The 19194-nt window shown below is 43.9% G+C and overlaps 1 protein-coding gene across 3 annotated transcripts; it reads right to left on the reverse strand.

Annotated features, from left to right (window-relative positions):
- Positions 1–11045: 11045 nt before the first annotated feature.
- Positions 11046–14726, reverse strand: IVL (involucrin). Of its 3 annotated transcripts, none has more exons than XM_055359483.2 (2): positions 14508–14726; positions 11046–13320 (listed from the first exon to the last, which is right to left on the reverse strand). In XM_055359483.2, the coding sequence occupies exon 2, from the start codon at positions 13299–13301 to the stop codon at positions 11391–11393; it is 1911 nt and encodes a 636-aa protein (XP_055215458.1). In that variant the 5' UTR covers positions 13302–13320; positions 14508–14726; the 3' UTR covers positions 11046–11390. The 3 variants fall into 3 exon arrangements, with proteins under 3 accessions (XP_055215458.1, XP_055215474.1, XP_055215466.1); XM_055359499.2 differs by having other exon boundaries at positions 11046–13350; positions 14508–14523; XM_055359491.2 differs by lacking the exon at positions 14508–14726 and adding an exon at positions 13951–14366.
- Positions 14727–19194: the final 4468 nt, after the last annotated feature.

Here is a 19194-nt window from a genome sequence, read left to right on the forward strand (position 1 = left end):
CCCAAACAATGAAAGTTTTTGGAACTTCCTAGCTGCAGTTCTAGGAAGATTCTAGTTGTGGGATTCTGGAGTTGGCTCCCCACAGAAGAAAACAAGAACCTCTTTGCTGGTGGTAAGTGAAACAGTGATAGCCCTTGGCATGTTGTAGTGTTGTAATTATGATCTCCTGTGGTGATTTAGGGCAAGATGCAGCAAAAGGCAGTGCACTGACTTGATAAATAACTTTGACGTTTGAGAGATATGGAAGAAATGGACAAAGGGCTTGGCTAATGTTTCTGGATGCTCTTGATGTTTTAAAGAGAAAAAAAGGACAAACTCAAGTCGTTCATTTACTATCTTAAGACAAGATATGAAAGTCAGAAGGGCTCCATAGTAGTGTTTAAAGAGAACTTCACCTCCTGCAGAGGGAAGGTGGGGTTAAACACCAGGCACAGGAACTAACACTAAGCTTTATAGGAAGCTGACTTTACAGCATCCTTATGCCAAAGGCATAGGGTCCTGATAAGGAAGGAATGGGACCTCAAGACTTGGGATGGGAATATATTCATGGATGTGCTTGATATACCTGATTTTTCTCAGCCTGTAGAAGTGGTCCTTCTTGGATAGAAGATATCAATCCCTACATCCCATTGGCTGAACTGAAACAGGTGCCTTGTAAGACAATACTTATCTAACTCAAGATCTGGCCCCACCTCCTTTCTTGGGTATTGGTTCAAGTCTTAGCAGAGCCAATTGGGTTAGTACTTGTCCTGCTGAGGGAGAGAATTATTCACTGAAGGATCTGCAGGGCCTGGATAATATGGACCAGCACAGGTTGGGATGCCCTAGGAGAGGATCTTGAGTGTGTTAAATCATATGATGTGGAGTATGAGAATGATTAGGGGAATAATTCCTGGTATGGGGGCAATACATAAGACTCAGTTTCCTAAATAAAGTCTTTATATGCTTCCAGGATGCCTTTTGGAACTCAGAAAAACTTATGGCCCATATTAAATGAGACGGAGATTCCAGAACCATCTTGGCAGAATATTGAGATAAAGATAAAAAGGTTGAGAGGCAGGTGTGTAAGAACAAATCTATTACATAATCCTGAAACTCAGAAACTGTGTATGTTTTTCAAGAGGTCGCAGAAGACACTTATTTCATTAAAGTTACAAGAAATGTGCTGGTGATTGGGTGGGCCGTACTATCATTATTGAGAGGCCCAATTGTGGCTGTCCTTTATTGCCTTGGTCTGAGGTAGGAAATGCTGATTGAACTAGATTCCATAGTGTCAATGAGAATGAAAGGACAATAAGGGAATAACAGAGGGTAGATTGTGTTAGTTAACCATCAGAGGCAAAGTAGATGTGACTACCATCATGGCCAACAAAATTGGAATGTCGGAATAATCACTAAGATGTCCTGACCCACAGGGGTCTAGAGCAATGGATAGTAGAATATGGTCTTATTAGGGACAAAATAGGTGGGAAGTCATTAGGGACATTACACACACGTGCCACCTACAGATGCTCCTCAATTTATGATGGGGTCATGTTCCCAATAAACCCATTGTAAGTTGAAAATATCACAACTTGAAAATGCATTGAATCTATCTAACCCACAAAACATTATAACTTAGTCTAGCTGCCCTTAAATGTGCTCAGAACACTTACATCAGCTTACAGTTGGGCAAAATCATCTAATGCAAGCCTATTTTATAATAAAGTGTTAAATATCTCATGTAATTAATTGAATGCTATGCTTAAACTGAAAAAAATGGTTAGATGAATACTCGAAGCACTTGTATGGCTTTTTACCAAATGCATATTGCTTTCATACCATGAGAAAATCATTGTAAGCTAAACCATCCAAAGTTGAGGACCATCTGTATGTGTGTGTGTATCCCTATGTGGCTGATGTCAGCTGCCTCAAAAATCAGTCACAATTTCTTACCCAATATCTAGTCCTGAGCCAGTTCTCAGATCCAGAACCCATTGTTTGAAAGAGATTCAAGTCCTATTGAGAAAGGACTGTACAACACCACATTAAGTGTATACAGTAGTGATTCAAACTTTTATTTCCTTAGCAACTGTACTTTGGAGAAAGGGAAGTACCCAGGTTCTTTGAGGGCTGTTGGATATATAATTTGAACTGACACTAACATCAGGGGTCTCCAGGGATTACCTTGACCTCCCCATTAGAATGAGTGTATTGGGGTTAGTGATAAAGAGTTCTGGCCAAGGTCGTCCTTTTCACTATGGGTTTAAGAAGTCAACGGTCAGGTGGCTCACGCTTGTAATCCCAGCACTTTGGGAGGTCGAGGCGGGTGGATCATGAGGTCAGGAGATGGAGACCATCCTGGCTAACACGGTGAAACCCCACCTCTACTAAAAATACAAAAAATTAGCCAGGCGTGATGGCGGGTGCCTGTAATCCCAGCTACTCGGGAGGCTGAGGCAGGAGAATGGCGTGAACCTGGGAGGCAAAGCTTGCAGTGAGCCAAGATCGCACCACTGCACTCTAGCTTGGGCAACAGAGTGAGACTCCATCTCAAAAAAAAAAAATAAAAATAAAAAAGTCAATGGCCACATCCAGTGGCCATTTTCCCAGTTTCTGGGTGCATACTTGTAGGACAAACATATTTAGTGCCTGGAAATTTTCTCATACTTGTTCCTTGATCCACGGAGTAAGAGCTATCATAGTAGAAAGATCAAGTTGAAACCCTTAAAACTGCACCCCCTTCCCAAATAGCCAAGATAGTAAATAGAAAACAATATATCATGGGCAGAATGGCAGAGATCAGTGCCACTCTTTTAGTAGTCCCCATTATACATTCCTATTTAATTGACCGCTACAGCTCTTGAAAAAAAAAAAAAAACCAGGGATCTTGGTGAATTATTGTAATGGCTAATTTTGTGTGTCAACTTACAGCGTGATCATGGCTAAGATTAATATTTTCTTTTCTCCTCTGACAGTGTATTTTCAAACAGACTGTCTTTGAGCTTACTGATTCTTTCCTCTGCTTGATCCATTCTGCTGTTGAGAGCTTCTAACAAAATTTTCAGTTCAGCAAATGTATTTCTCTGTTCCAAGCGTTCTGTTTAATTTTTTAAAAAATTATTTCAATCTTTTTGTTAAATTTCTTTGATAAATTTCCAAATTGTTTTTCTGTGTTATATTGGAGATCACTGAGTTTCCATAAAACTGTTACTTTGAATTTTTGGTCAGAGAGTTCACATACTGCCATCTTACTAGGGTCAGTCACTGGTTTCTTGCTTTATCCTCTTGGGAAGGCCATAGTTCCTTGTTTGCTAATGTTTCTTCTGAATTTATGTGTATGTCTTTGAATTGAAAGATTAGCTATTTATTCCAATTTTCTCTGTCCAGCTTGTCTTGGTTTTTATTGGATATGTTTGCTTAGAGATTCTTTGTAATTTACCTGTTGATTTTTTTCCTTTTTTCCGCCTGCTATGTTGCTGCCTCCTTTTTGGTACTAGATGGTACTTAATCCCAGGTTTGCCTCAGTTCTGGTCAAGGATCAGAGCACTACTTATCTTAAATGGAGGAGGTCCTCAAAGGAATGTCCCAGCAGTGTGGAAAGGCTGGTTAAGGATTGTTCCCAGGGGGCCTGTGGAATGTACCACTCACAGTGTGATGCTGCTGGACAGCCATCTGATTTGGCATCTCCTTTGGAAGAGTTACAGTGCAGAATTTCCAGGGCTGGGGATGGTAGTCTCACCTTCCCTCACCCCTTTGTTTCTGGTTGTCCTCAGGGATATGCCTCCCTTCAGGCATTTATGATATTTCCCATGGGTTGAGACAGGGACAGGCCTCCTGCCAGAGAACCCGAGATTGTGGGGAAGCTGATTGTCCACCTTGATCTCACTTTTTCCGTTGTAAAAACCATGAGTTGGGGGAAAAATTTTTACACTTGGTACCAGGAAAATTAAGCATGGGGGAAGCAGGGGGCATCATGAATATAGGAGTCCAATTCTCTTAACATCTGCTCAGAGATTTTTTACTTCTCTTTGGCCACAGCAACTGTTGCATTCTCCTATTTGAGTTATGGGATATTGCTGGTGATAATCTCTGTGCTGTTTATCTTTGTCTCTCCTTTCTCCCTCCTCCCTCCTCCTCCTCCTCCCTCCTCCTCCCTCCTCCTCCTCCTCCTTCTTCTTCTTCTTGCTTTTTCTTCTTTTGACAGAGTCTCACTGTATTGCCCAGGCTGGAGTGTAGTGGCACAATCTCAGCTCACTGTAACCTCCATCTCCTGGGTTCAAGATATTCTCCTGCCTCAGCCTCCACACCCAGCTAATTTTTTTATTTTTAGTAGAGACAAGGTTTCACCATGTTGGCCAGGCTGGAGTTGATCTGCCCTCCGTGGCCTCCCAAAGTGCTGGAATTACAGGCATGAGCCACCATGCCTGGCTTCTTTCTTCCTTCCTTCCTTCCTTCCTTCCTTCCTTCCTTCCTTCCTTCCTTCCTTCCTCCCTCCCTCCCTTCTACCCTCCCTCTCTCTTTCTCTCTTTCTTTCCTTTCTTTCTTTCTTTCTCTTTCTTTCTTTCTTTCTCTTTCTTTCTTTCTTTCTTTCTTTCTTTCTTTCTTTCTTTCTTTCTTTCTTTCTTTTTCTTTCTTTCCTTCTTCTTTCTTTCTTTCTTTCTTTCTTTCTCTTTCTTTCTTTTCTTTTTTCTCTCTTTCTCTTCTTTCTTTCTTTTTTCCTTTTTAGTATTTTTGTAGAGAGTGAAGCCAGCTTTCTTCTATGCCATCAGTTTGGTGAGATTAATATGTAAATAAATGAACTATAAGTAAGCAGATTGCCCTCCATAATATGTATGGGCCTCATTCAATGAGCTGAAGGCATGAATACAATGAAAAGGCCAGCCTCTCTGAGCAAAAGGAAATTCTCCAGCAGATTGCCTTGGAACTTCATTTGCACCATCAGTTCTCCTGGGTCTCCAGCTACTGGCTTTCAGAATGTAACTGCAACATTGGTTCTCCTGGGTCTTGAGCCTACCAGCCCACATCACAGATTTAGACTTGCCAACCTCCATAATTGCATGAGTGTGAGCCAATTCCTTATAATAAATATATTTATATATGTATGCATACATATATATATATGTCTAGTTGTGTGTGTACAATATGTATATATACATATACTTACAAACATACATACATACACACATACCCATACACACAATGTATTGGTTCTGTTTCTCTGGAGAATGCTGACTAACACAATAATGGTAGACTTCCACAAACTTAACCAAGTGGTAGACTCAATTGCAACTCCTTTATAATATATAAAATTTTTAATAGAACAGATCAATATAACTTCTAGTGTGTAATATGCAGCTATATCTCTGATGAGTGTAGTCTGTTCAACACCTAGGAGGCAGGAGAATAAGAAGTGGTATATTCATCTAGGATGGGGAGCAATACACATTTATGATCTTGCCTTAGAACTGTATTAACTCTCTTGCTCTTGACACATTAAGTATGGAAGGACATTGATCATCTGAACATTCCAGAAAACATCATGCTAATGTGCTATATTAATGGCATCATGTATTACAATATCATAAGTAGAAATTATCAAGTAATCAGGATGTCCTGGTAAGATATTTGTGTTCTACTCAGTGAATATATTCTTTATTATCATTTTAATATCTAAATAATCCGCAATGATCTTACCTCTTTTATTCATGATTTGGTCATTTGTGTGTTCTCTCTTTTATTCCCTTGATCACTCTAATAGGGAGTTTATCAATTGTGTTTGTGCAAATTCTATTTAAGGAGTTCTTAGGGACACCCAAAAATAATAGAAGAGACAAAACTTAGGACACTAGAAAAATTTGATAATTTAAAATACATATTATTAGTATTATAAGGTCTGTAATGGAAAAAGTGCAGTACATACAAGAATATCCGGGTAATGCAAGTAGATAAATGGAAACTCTAGGAAAGAGTCAAGCACTAGAAAAAAGAAAACTGGCAGAAATGAAGATTCCTTGGTGGGTTCATCAGTAGGCTGGACACAGCTGAGATAAGAATCAGTGATTTTGAAGACATGTCAGTAGAAACTTCACAAACTGAAGCATAAAAAGAAAAAGAGAATTAAAAACAACAACAACATCAACAACAGAGTTATCCAAGAATGTAGGACAAATTTGAAAGATGTAACATATATGTAACAGCAATACCAGAGGAAATGAAATAGCAAATGGAGCAGACAAAATATTTGAAGTACTAATTGGAGTTTTCCAAAAGAGTGATACATTAAACAACAGATCTAGGATGCTCAGAGAACACCAAGAAATCTACCCCTAGGCTTATTCTATTCAAACTGAACAAAACAAAAGGCAAAGAGAAAATTCTGAAAATTCTGCAGAATAAAAAACCTTACATATAGAGGAGCAAGGGCAAGCATTACTTACACCAGACTTCCTGTCAGACGCCATACAAGCAAAAAGAGACTGAATAAAATATGTAAAGTGTTGAAAGGAAAACTCTATACTTCTATATCAGTGATATCATCCTTAATAATTGAAGGTAAAATGAATATTTTTTCAGACAAATGATATTCTGAGAATTCATTGCCAGAAGCCCTAATAGCTGCAATAAATGTTAAAAGAGGAAGGAATATTTTTTAAAATGTTATAAGAAGAAAAATGATATAAGTCAGAAATGTGGACCTATATAAAATAAGAGGGAGTATCAAAAAAGGTAAAATAACATGCTTATTTTTCTTATTCTTAATTGATCTAATAGCTATTCAAAGTAATAATGTATTGGATAATTATAGCAAATGAATACATGATATGAATGACAGCAAGAAGAGTTGACAATACTGTTATGAGTTATCTGCACTACTTATAAAGCACTATAGTGTTACTTCAAAGTGGACTTAGATGTGTTGTAAATGTATGTTTTAAACTCCAGGGAAACCACTAATTTTTAAAAGTAAACATAATTATTTATATAATTATATGCTAACAGAGAATATAAAATGAAAATAATAAAGTCTCAATTAAAACTACAGAAAGCAGAGAAAGAGGGAAAGAACAAAAGTGCTATGAAGAAAAAACAGCTCCAAACACGGTAGATAATAATCCAATTATATCACAAATCACTTCAAATGTGAATGGTCTAAATACATCAGTAAAATGACAAGGATTATTAGCATAGATAAAAACCAATATCTGACTATATGTTGCCTGGAAGAAACCCACTTTAAACATAAACGCACCATGGAAACAATCTTTTCAACACATGGGAACCTGTGACCTAGGGACCTGTGAAATGTACCTCTCATAGTGCAATGCTGCCGAACAGCCAGTCTGATTTGGCATCTCCTTTGGCAGAGCTACAGTTCAGAATTTCCAGGGCTGGGGATGGTAGTCCCACCCCCGACTTTGGTTCTGGCTGTCCTCAGGGATATATCTCCCTTCAAGCATTTATGATGTTTCCCATGGGTTGAAGTAGGGACTGTTCTCCTGCCATGGAACCCAAGATTGTGGGGAAGCTGATTGTTCATCTTGATCTTTTTCCATTGTAAAAACCATGAGTTGGGAGAAATTTTTTTTTTTTTACACTTAGTACCAGGCAAATTGAGGTGGGGGGCAAAGAGAGGTGTAGTGTGTTGAAACAGTTGGATACCCAGATACAAAATAATGATTTGAGACCTATCAATTCATAGTATCATAGTCCTAAATGAAGGATGTAAAATTAAAGCTTCTATAGGATAACATGGGAGAAAATTTAAGTGATCTTGGGTTTGTTGATGAGTTTTTAGATACAATACCAAAGTGTGATTCTTGAAAAAAAATTGATAAGTTGGACTTTATTAAAATTATAAACAGCTGCTTTGCAGAAGACATTGTTAACAGAATGAAAAGACAAGCCACAGACCAGGAGAAAATATTTGCCAAACACATATCTGATAATCCCAATATATAAAATAATTTTAGAAACTCAACAGAAAGAAAATGAACAACTCAATTAAAAAAGTGGGCAGAAGATCTGAACACCTCATAAAAGGAGATACGAAGATGGCAAAAAGCATATGAGTGTATGCTTAACATCATGTATAAGAAAATTGCAAATTGAAACAATGAAATATAACTATGCACCTATAAATTTGGCTAAAATTCAAAAAGCTAACACCAAATGCTGGTGAAAATAACAGACAACAGGAAGAACTCATTGCTGGTGGGAATGTAAAACAGTACAGTCACTTCTGAATACTGAAAATGAATAATTAAGAAAACAGGTGGCAATTGGGGGCCAGGTTTCTCACAGCTGGAGTGAGAATTTTCAGGTAAGAAATGGGAGGAGGCTAGAAAGATCCAAGTAGTAATAAATTATAGTTGGAGACATTAGTATGAACTCTGTTTAGCTTAATATAGATACAGATCATTACTAGAAAACACACATAAATGCCCACACACACAGGTTAGTATACACATATATACTTCCTTTGCCAGTTAAGAGGGCCTAAAGGAAATGATACCCCAGGAGTAATGGTTATACCCAGTTCCAAGTTCTTGGTTTCTAATACCATTCTCCGATAAAATGAAATGGGACTCCTTGAAGAAATTAATTCTAGGACTGGGGCAGGAAATATACAAGATGAGCCTGGAGTATCTTGTAGTGTCAGAAAGCAGGGCAGTGTGCCAAAAAAAAAAAAACAAAAACAAAAACAGAAAAACAAATTGAACATAAATACATACATAAATAAAATAAAATTTAAAAAAAATATTGATGGAAGTATATTTTAAAGAACACAGGAGCCAGTGAAAGAGCTCACAATGGCCAAAGCTGGAAAAATTTGAACAAACAAATAAATAAAGTACTATTGGGTTATAGCCCATAGTACAAAATAACTAGTCATGAGTCCATACTAATATAAATAAATAGGGTGGGGACAAATCTGTACTGAAAATTCCAAATAACTTATGAACTTATGTAGATTCTCCATCCTCAGTGATGGAAACTTTACATTCCACTTTTTAATGGTGAGCTTTGCATAGTGACTCCTTTCCAGAGTACAGTATAGAAGGGGAAATTGGGGGAGGGTGAGGAGAATAACTTTACAGTGGAGAAACCTGACACACATTGTCTCAGCTAAGTGATCAAGTTTAATAGCAACTGTGATGAGTCATGTCTGATATACGTATACTTTATATGATGTGGTAAGAATGAATGACACTTTACCTCTGTGGTCTTCCTCCTAAAACCCATACCCCAGTCTAATCATGAGAAAAACATCAGACAAATATAATACAAATTGAGGGATATCCTATAAAATATCTGACCAGCACCCCTCGCAGCTGTCAAGATCATCAAAACAACAACAACAAAAATGTCTGAGGGACTGACTCTGTCAAGGGAGAAGCCTAAGGAGACAAGTACATGCAACGTGATATGCTGGATGGGATACTGAAACAGCAGAAAGAAATTAGGTGAAACTAAGAAAATCTGAATAAACCAGGAACTTCAGCCAATAACACCGTATTGAGCTGCGATAATTTGTAGCAAATGTACCCTACTCATGTAAAATATTAATAATAGGGGAAATGGTGTGAAATATATGATAACTCTAATATTTTCTTAACTTTTCTACAAATTTGATACTGTCCTAAAATGTCTATTTTTAAAAAATCAACTGGAAAATGTGCACACACGCTGGGTGCTTCTGATTACTGTACCTTCTGTCCCCAATCTCCCTGCCCAGAGCTTGAGCCTGCCTTCTCATGGTCTAAGTCATGAGAACCACTGGCAAGTGCTAACCTAAGGAGGGATGTGGTTAGATTCGAATTTTAAGTAGAACACCCTGTGCTCTGGGTGATGAGTGGATCACAGGGTATGTGGAGATAGAGAGCAAGAGAGACCAGCTGGAAGGGTGTTGCAACAGTTCAGGTGAGAAACGACTTCAGGCCGAGCTCAGAAGGTATTGGTGGAGATAGCAAGGACTTGATCCTTGATGGGGTAGGGAAGAGGAGGAAGAATGAGGAATGATTGTGAATACACAGATGGCAATGGCGGTTTTCTTAACTCAAAGAGAGAACACCTAAGGAGGAAACACAGTGGGTGTTGCTGGGGTTGGGTGGGGAGGAAGGAATGCTAAGTGCCATGATGTGCAGATCTATTAAACTTGAGTGTCTCTGGACACTTCAGCAGGGAAGTCCCTGATAAATCCTTAAGTGCCTGCAGTAAAATAGCTTCAAATAGCTTGAGACAGCCTGCCTAAAATGCTGTGGTCAAATAGTTAAAAGTGAGCAATTTGAAGAATTAAAGGCAGCACTTTTCCCAGGAAAGGAGAGCCCCAGGTCCTGATATGATTGATGGCAGTAAAGGCTATGGAAATGTCAGGGAGCCAGGTAGCAGGAGGGTGACACCTGCAGTGACTGGGTCTGTATTTCTCCAGCTTAGTCAGTAGTTTTGGCTTCCATGACTGCTGCTGGTCCAACCTGTACTTACTTTAATAATGCTGTCACTTTCCCTCAGAGACAATCTGGAACACCTCCTCTTCCCACCTTGCCCAATTCTACTTCTATTGCTTTGCTAAAGTCTTCCTCAGCCAAGCAGGCAGACCATAAGACTTTGAAATCATGAGATTTTCTAAGAGACAAAACCCAAGAAGAAGAGCCTGGAAATGTTTCCAGGGAAGGTACTAGAACCCAGATGGAACCCCCAAGCTTTCCTAGCATCTTCCCAGTCCCCCTCCTGAGAGGAGCTGAGTCTGGAGCAGAAGTGTAGGGTGGGCTCTGCCAGGGGTTGGGTGTGGTGTTGTGGTGGAAGGTAGTGTTGGATTGAGATGCAACCAGAACAACGTATCCCCTTTTCATGGCTGGCAAGTGTTGTTTTCAAGTACATTAAGTGAAGCTGATTTTTTTTTGCGGGGGGTGGGGGGTTGTTTCTTTTTCAGGAGCTGTTAGATCTATTGAGTGGTTTGAGGACCAAAATTTAAAAAGGGTCTGTCCTCCTTTGAGAATGGGCCATGGGAGTCTCTTGCAGCCATTGACCCATACACAGGTTTTTATGTGGTGTGAGAGAAGAAAATGCTAAAGAGAATATAGGATCCCAAGACTTCCAGGATTTATTATGTATCATTGTACACACTCACTGATTCAGCTTCAATACTGGGGAAGTAAGGATTCCTATAGTAACAATAGTCCCTCAAGTAGAGGCTCTGCTCCCCTGAGGTTGGGATTGGGGTCATTGGGGGTGGCACTGGACAATAATTCCCTCTCTCCCCCACCCCCACCCCATTAAAGAGACATGTAGAGGGACAGAGTCAAGTTCACAGATGAGACGGGCCACCTAGCGGATCCGAAATAAGTGGAGCCAGTGGCTCTCTCTTCCTTGTATGAGATGATCTGAGGGCCTCTGGACACTGCGGGTGGTTATTTATGTTTGGGTGGCCACTGCACCTCCTGCTTCTGCTGCTGGTGCTCTACGGGAAGCAATAATTCTCCCTTTGTGGGCAGGGCTGGTTGAATGTCTTGGACCTGGCCTGGAGCTGGGGCAAACACAGGCTGCTCCAGCTGCCCCTTCTGCTGCTCCAGGTCCTTCAGCTGCCCCTCCTGCTGCTCCAGATGTTTTAGTTGTCCGTCCTGCTGCTCTGGGTGCTCTAGCTGCTTTTCCTGCTGCTCCAGGTGCTTTGGCTGTCCTACCTGCTGCTCTGGGAGCTCCAGCTGTGCCTCCTGCTTCTCCAGGTGCTTCAGCTGGCCCTCTTGCTGCTCTGGGAGCTCCAGCTGCTTCTCCTCCTGCTCCAGGTTGTTTGGCTGCCCCACCTGCTGCTCTGGGACCCCCAACTGCCCCTGCTGCTGCTCCAGATGCTTCAGTTGCCCCTCCTGCTCCTCTAGGTGCTTCAGCTGCCCCACCTGCTGCTCCAGGTGCTCCACCTGCCCCTCCTGCTGCTCCAGCTGCCCCTCCTGCTGCACCAGATGCTCCAGCTGCCCCTCCTGCTGCACCAGGTGCTCCAGCTGCCCCTCCTGCTGCACCAGGTGCTTCAACTGCCCCTCCTCCTCCTCCTCCAGGTGCTTTGGCTGCCCCTCCTCCTTCTCTAGCTGCTTCAGCTGCCGCACCTGCTGCTCTGGGAGCCCCAGCTGCCCTTCCTGGTGCTCCAGGTGCTCCAGCTGCCCCTCCTGCTGCTCCAGGTGCTTCAGCTGCCCCTCCTGCTCCTCCAGGTGCTCCAGTTGCCCCTCCTGCTGCTCCAGATGCTTAGGCTGCCCCTCCTGCTTCTCCAGGTGCTTCAGCTGCCCCACCTGCTGCTCTGGGAGCTCCGGCTGCTTCTCCTGCTGATCCAGGTGCTTCAGCTGCCCCTCCTGCTGTTCCAGGTAATTCAGCTGCCCCACCTGCTCCTCTGGGACCTCCAGCTGCCCCTCCTGGTTCTCCAGATGCTTCAGCTGCCCCTCCTGCTGCTCCAGGTGCTTCAGCTGTCCCTCCTGCTGCTCTGGGAGCTCCAGCTGCCCCTCCTGCTGCTCTGGGAGCTCCAGCTGCCCCTCCTGCTGCTCTGGGAGCTCCAGCTGCCCCTTCTGCTGCTCCAGGTGCTTCAGCTGTCCCTCCTGCTGCTCTGGGAGCTCCAGCTGCCCCTCCTGCTGCTCTAGGTGCTTCAGCTGTCCCTCCTGCTGCTCTGGGAGCTCCAGCTGCCCCTCCTGCTGCTCTGGGAGCTCCAGCTGCCCCTCCTGCTGCTCTGGGAGCTCCAGCTGCCCCTTCTGCTGCTCCAGGTGCTTCAGCTGTCCCTCCTGCTGCTCTGGGAGCTCCAGCTGCCCCTCCTGCTGCTCTGGGAGCTCCAGCTGCCCCTTCTGCTGCTCCAGGTGCTTCAGCTCTCCCTCCCGCTGCTCTGGGAGCTCCAACAGTTGCTCTTTCTTCATTCCCAGTTGCTCATCTCTCTTGACTAGCTCTTGATCCAGTTGCTGGTCTAAGAGCTTCTTCTCTTCTTCCAGCTGTTTGTTTAGCTGCTGATCCCTTTGTGCTTTCTCCTGCTTAAGCTGCTGCTCTGGGTTTTCTGCTTTCTGATGTTCCTCGTGCTGTTCCCAGTGCTGTTGCTGCGGCTCCTGCTCCTGTGGCTCCTGCTGCTGTTGCTCACATTCTTGCTCAGGCAGTCCCTTTACAGCAGTCATGTGCTTTTCCTCTTGCTTTGATGGGACCTCCACTGGGAGCTTGACAGGCACCTTCTGGCATGGGGGAGGCAGTGGAGTTGGCGGTTTCATTTGCTCCTGCTGGGTATTGACTGGAGGAGGAACAGTCTTGAGGAGCTCCTGACTGAGGGCAGGGGAGAGGGTCACTGGCAGTGTATGTTGCAGGGACATCTTAGAAGCTGCTGTCAACCTGAAAGACAGAAGAGGTCTGATGCACAGGCTGAAGGCAAAGGAAATAGATGAAACCTTGGAAATCTGCGGAAGTATCTGGTTTTTTAGCATCCCCTCTTCCCTTGGGCAGGGTACTGTCTTACCACCTCTGGACTATCATTTCCCAAAAGCAGCAGAGAGAGAAGGGCGGAAATGTGGAGGGGCAAAGAAAGGTCCTCCTAGGAGCCTCCTTGTTCCCAGATGAGAGCCAACAAGGAGATCTGTCTGCAGGGCTGTTCTGCAAGGGTGGGTCAGGTGCCAGCTCACTGTCTGCTCTTGTCTAGTCCTTGTGTCCACCCTCATCGCTTCACTGACCAAGGAGCAGAGATGCGTTCTGGGATTATGTCACAGTGAGGAGTAAGGCCTTAGGGAATGAAAGGTCTCTTGCAGAACACCAAGTCCTAGAAAACCAATAGGCCATGCCAGAGAGGATCCAAGAGGTCATGGTGTGAGCTCCAGACTGGAGCCACAGGACATGCTCTAGGCCTGCATCTCCCTTTGGAATGCTGTGTGTTTCTGGGCAAGTCACTTAGTCTCCTGGGATTTGGTTTTCCCCTCTGTAAAGCCAGCAGGTTGGCCTATTCAACCCCAGGGCGCTTTCTCTCCTGACCTTCTGAGGTTTAGCTGCAGTCCTTGTGTCTGGGGTGGGGCTGCAGGAGCTGGAAGGTTGCTGAGAGTTGGAGCTTGTTCTTCCAAGTCTTATACTTCTAAGTTGAGTTTTCCTGTCCCAGCTCTGCCTAGGTTTCTCCAAATAGAAAGGTTTCCCCATTCTGCCATCCGTCTGTGCAGCATAGCCAAAAGGTAGAAGCTCTTCCCTGAACCTCTCCCTCCATAAAGAAGGCAAAATGATGGTCTGTCAAAACCCAAGAGGTTTAGGAAAGAAATTGAATGCTATTCCCCTCCTCCCTTCCATAATTCTCTCTCACACACAAATCCAAAAATATGGTCACAAGAAAAGATGGGACATAGGATGATTACTCTCTGTTCTGCACTTCTGTGCCAAGGCACTTTTCTCTCAGTACTCTGACTCGAGTCCCCCTAGAATGAAAGTCCAGCTGAATCCAGCCCCAGAGTAATGCCCACCCCACCCAGGCTGCCCACCCCCACCACATCGTATGCTGTTGGAGGTCCCAAGTCCCAACCCTGGTTCTACCGTCCGACACTTACCAGACTCACAGTAAGGCTGAGGCAGAGGCTTTGGTGGAGTGCTGAGCTGAGCAGGAGTCAGGGCACTCTTTATATCATTCTGAAGCCTGGCCTCCCTCCAGGTTGAAGGTGATGGACAGGTTTCACCACTCTAGTTGGTCAACTTCCTCTAGCCCCTTCCTGACTCACCACAGGCATCTTAAGCAGCAAACCCTTTAGGGCCCCATTTCCCAGGGACACACAGCTCCTGCCTGGCCAGAGGATTCTGAGAGCTCAACTATTCCTGTGATGCTTTTCTGACCTAGGCACAGGGAGCTGAGTGAGGCATCCTAATGTTTTGTGACCTTAGTCAAACTTCTGCTCTGAATCTCAATTTTTCCACTTTCAAAATGAGTTTGTTCTCATTATTAGGCCGAAAGATTCACTTTCAAGGGCATGAAATGGAAAGTTATGTGTCTTTCGGGGATGTCCAGGCTGGGTTATATGTTTGAAGACAGAGTCACTTCCCATGAAGGGGTGGTGTTTCTGGGGTGTTCTCTTGGGCCACAAGCCCTTCCTCTTTCAGAATATATTTTTAACTCCATCTTATGTGGAAATAAACTCTGTCTTTGGTGGGGGGAGTTTGACTTTAGGCCAAGTAGAGTCAAGTAGAAGGCTTCTAGGAGTCCTCTGCTGCTGCCACTTGCTGCCCAGCCTCTATGCCTGAGGCTGCAGTTAGAGAAGTTCTCAGGAATGCCATGCTCATAAGAGCTCCAAAGCATGGCCCACTCTAGGCAAGGAAACAGGATTGAATATACACAATATAAAAATAAGTATTGCTTTTTATAACGACAAACCAAACTACTTTCTTAAGTACTTTTTTAAATGCATGAAGGTATAAAGATCAGAATCAAATCATCCATTTCCTGTTGTAAACCATACTCTAGAAATAGCTTAAGAAATCTTTCAGAGTGGGGATTTGAGCACGTCTCTCTCCAGTGCCAACAGTGCACCAGCACACTTGAAATAACATTCAAACTCTCTGCCGTGGTTTAAAAGACCCTGGGTACCTAGCTTCTGCCTTCTTCTGGGGCCCCAATTCATGTCAATCTCTCCCTGAGAGGTATATTCCTACCTCACTGAGGGCCTTCAGTTCCTGAGATGAGCCCAGAGCTCTCCACCTGGGGGTTTGGCACCTGCTCTCCTTCTGCCCACAGGCCCCTCCCCAGGTCTCTGGTTCTTTTATGCCTTTCAGCTTCAGTGTCAATGTTGGGGTCTGTCAGAGATCCTTCTCTGTGTACCATATCTAAAGGATTGGTACTTCATTTCACTTATAACAATCTAGAGTAATTTATTTGCATTTGTTCACTTGCTTATTGTCTATCTCTCCCACTGGAAAATAAGCTAAGAGCAGGGTATACCTGGTATGTTTTCCACTATGCCCCTAGAACCTATCAAAACCACTGCATATAATATGTGCTCTACAAGTATTCACTGAAGAACAGTGAATTTTACCACCTGAAAATAATGACTATTAAACATTTTAGTGTTGATCAATGTTTATATGTGTGTGTCTGTATGTGTGTGTAAAAACAAAACTGATTTATTTCTTCCCTTTCTTTTTAATGGTTGGTTAATAACTTATTATATGGACATCATTCATTTACACTCTCTTTTTTACAATCTAATCCAAAAAGAAGGAATTATAAAGACAATACTCAGTGGGGCTAATTTTGAGAAGTGTCCTGATTCCCCATAGTTTTCCTGACAGGCACCTTTCTCTTAGCCCCAAGTAAATCTATTTAAAGCACTAATTTTTTCATGTTCCTGGATCATGCCTAAAAAGACAGATGGAGGACTCACAAGGGACCCTTGGTTTCTGCAGTGCTATCGCCTCCTCATGACCTCTCTGTTCCCTGAGCCCACCCAGGGACCTCACATGCTTTTTCCTATAGAACAGGGACTGTGCCATTTTCTGGGGCAGAGGAAGCACAACCCACTCTGCCTTGAAGAACTAATCAAGCATCCTTACTTTGGCCCTGATGCCCTTGTGCTCTGCTGCTGACTTCATCTGGGGGGAATCTGCCTCTTCCCAGCCCGTGACAGTCAGTCTGGGGCAGCAGACTCAGATCAAGGAAGTCACACCGGTCTTATGGGTTAGCAGGGGCTCAGTATCTGCCAGATCTGCCTCCCGCCCTCTGACTCACAGCATAATAAGAGCCTTAAGGAGAAGATGGTATGTGTGAGCCTTTGACCGCTGGGCAAAGCTAGGGTGTGGGAAAGAGGGCAGTGGATAAAGCTGAGGGAGTGTTTGTGTGTGTGTGTGTATGCAAGGGAGGGGTTGGGGAAACCTCAACATTCTAGGGCTGAGAAGTCCCTTATTCTGCCCACAGGTTGCCCCATTTGGGAGACAGGCATTCATGTATATAGGAGAGGTTCTTTCACTGCCTGTGTGAATGACCTCATAAGCTCCAGGTCCACATGACAAGTCTGGGTAACTGTCCAACCCCCTCCCAACATAATGAGGATGAGCTCATATCCCATGACACATGGAGAAGCTTTGGCCCCAACTCTGCCCCAGCCCAAGGATGCACTGGCTATTTCAAATTTGGAGGCAGAAGCTGGCTAGTTTGTCTCTCTCCTGAGTGAGGCAACCTATTTGAACTGTTGCTTAGTGGTAGGGGGCAGAAGAAATTGGTTATGGTGATTCAATGCCCTGTTGGGAGGGATGCTGAGGACAGCTCTTAACAGATTGCCATAGGGGTCATGGCAGATGGTCCTGGAAGGTGACTTGGGCCAGAAAATCATGCATTCTCATCTTGGATAGCCATGCCTCGTCTGCTTCCTGGTATGGCACTGCCCCATGCTCTGAGGCTGCTAGCCTCCTCTCCATCTCACAGGCCACCTCCTCTCCCCAGGGCACTGTCTCCTACACCAGCGGCTCTCAGTCCTCAACCTGCCAACCTGCACTAGTTGTCTCCCCACACACTTCCTTTTTTTTTTTTTTTGAGACAGAGTCCACTCTGTCTCTCAGGCTTGAGTGCAGTGGTGCAATCTTGGCTCACTGCAACCTCTGCCTCCCCAGTTCAAGCGATTCTCCTGCCTCAGCCTCCTGAGTAGCTGGGACTACAGGCATGTGCCAACATGCCTGGATAATTTTTGTATTTTTAGTAGAGATGGGGTTTCACTATGTTGGCCAGGCTGGCTATAGGATTTTGAAATCCTAACCTCATGGTCTGCCCGCCTCAGCCTCCCAAATTGCTGATATTACAGGCGTGAGCCATGGTGCCCGACCTTCCCCACAAACTTTGAATCCTCCTCGTCTTTCTCCATTGCTTCCTGGACCTGACCTTGGCTCTTCTCTCACCTTTTGTGTCCGTCTGCTGTTCAAGGAAGGGAGATGAGACCAAGAAAGGGCCAAGAGGGCTGACTCATCCTTTTTGGGCTTCTGGGTGGATCTGTCTGTCCTGACCTGCTTTTCTCTCTTACATCTTCTTATAGCTTTCTCTCCTGGGCTTGTTGGATCACTGGATCTCAGTCACCAGTTCTGGCCTTTGTTCTTGGATCTGAGAGCTGTGGAAGGGCAGCCACAGCTCTGCTCTTGGTGGCAGCAAGAGGAGCAGAGGCATAAAGGCTGCCAGTAGTAGAGAAAAGAGACACTCAGTTCCCTCTTCTCCAACTAAAGGAAATTCCCTCCCCTTTGGGCTCATTGTTAGGGAAATCACATTTTGTACAGTTGATTCTCTGTCCAGCAGCAGAATGTCTGAGATGGAGGAGTCCTCAGAGAATGCATGGGAAATGCCTTACACTGTGCCTGGTGCATAGGAGCTTCTCTATTTATCTATCTAATAATAACTAATAATAATAACTTAAATTCACAATATGTAAATTCATAGAAACAGAAAGCAAACTGATGGTTGCCAGGAAGTGAGAGGAGGAGAGAATGGGATGTAGCTGCTAATGGGGATGATGAAAATGTTATAGAACGACATACAGCTGGTGGTTGCATAATATATGAATGTACTAAACACCACCGAACTGTTCACTTTAAAATGGTAACTTTATGTTATATGAATTGTACCTCAACAAAAAAAGAAGTAATGCCTTTGCCTAATACCAGGTCACAAGGTAAAGTTGTTAATATAATTGATGTATTCATTCAGCCAACACTTACTGAGCCTCTACTATGTGCAAGGCACTGGAGATAGGGTTATGAATAGAAAACACACAGTCCCTGCCTTCAAGTAGCTTAGAATGCAGGTGCTTCTTAACACACCTATGCCTACTTCTCACCATTGGGGCTCATCTGTCTTCTGACAGGAATTGAAGTCTGGAGAGAACATGAGTTGCCCAAGAGCCTACAGCGAGGCTGTGATAGAGCTGGGCTGGAACCCATGTGTCCTGACCTCTGGTCAGGGGCTCTCCTCCCCACCAGGCTGCTTTGCTAGGTGCTTGAGCATGTGATGGCTGTGACAGGTTCCACTAGGTGACATCAAAGACACATTCCAGCTCTGTGAGTCAGTCACTTACCCCAACATGGCCAGTTCTGGGTTTTCTGGAGGGAGTGTCAGTTTTCTCTGGCTCTCATTCAGCCAAAATGCCCTTGGGATGACCCTCTTTGGTCCTGGAATAGGGAGCTCCACTTCCTGGCTGGGTCTGGTGTTTAAGTTTATTTCAGCCTAATCCAATCTGAAAGAATGCTACTGTTCAATGGTGGGCACTGGCTTTG

The sequence above is a fragment of the Gorilla gorilla genome, chromosome 1 (genome assembly GCF_029281585.2).
Source record: "Gorilla gorilla gorilla isolate KB3781 chromosome 1, NHGRI_mGorGor1-v2.1_pri, whole genome shotgun sequence".
NCBI classification, from domain to species: domain Eukaryota; kingdom Metazoa; phylum Chordata; class Mammalia; order Primates; family Hominidae; genus Gorilla; species Gorilla gorilla.

Coding starts and splice junctions, on each gene's coding strand:
- IVL (XM_055359483.2), bottom strand. CDS start 13,301: ATGTCCCTGCAACATACACTGCCAGTGACCCTCTCCCCTGCCCTCAGT.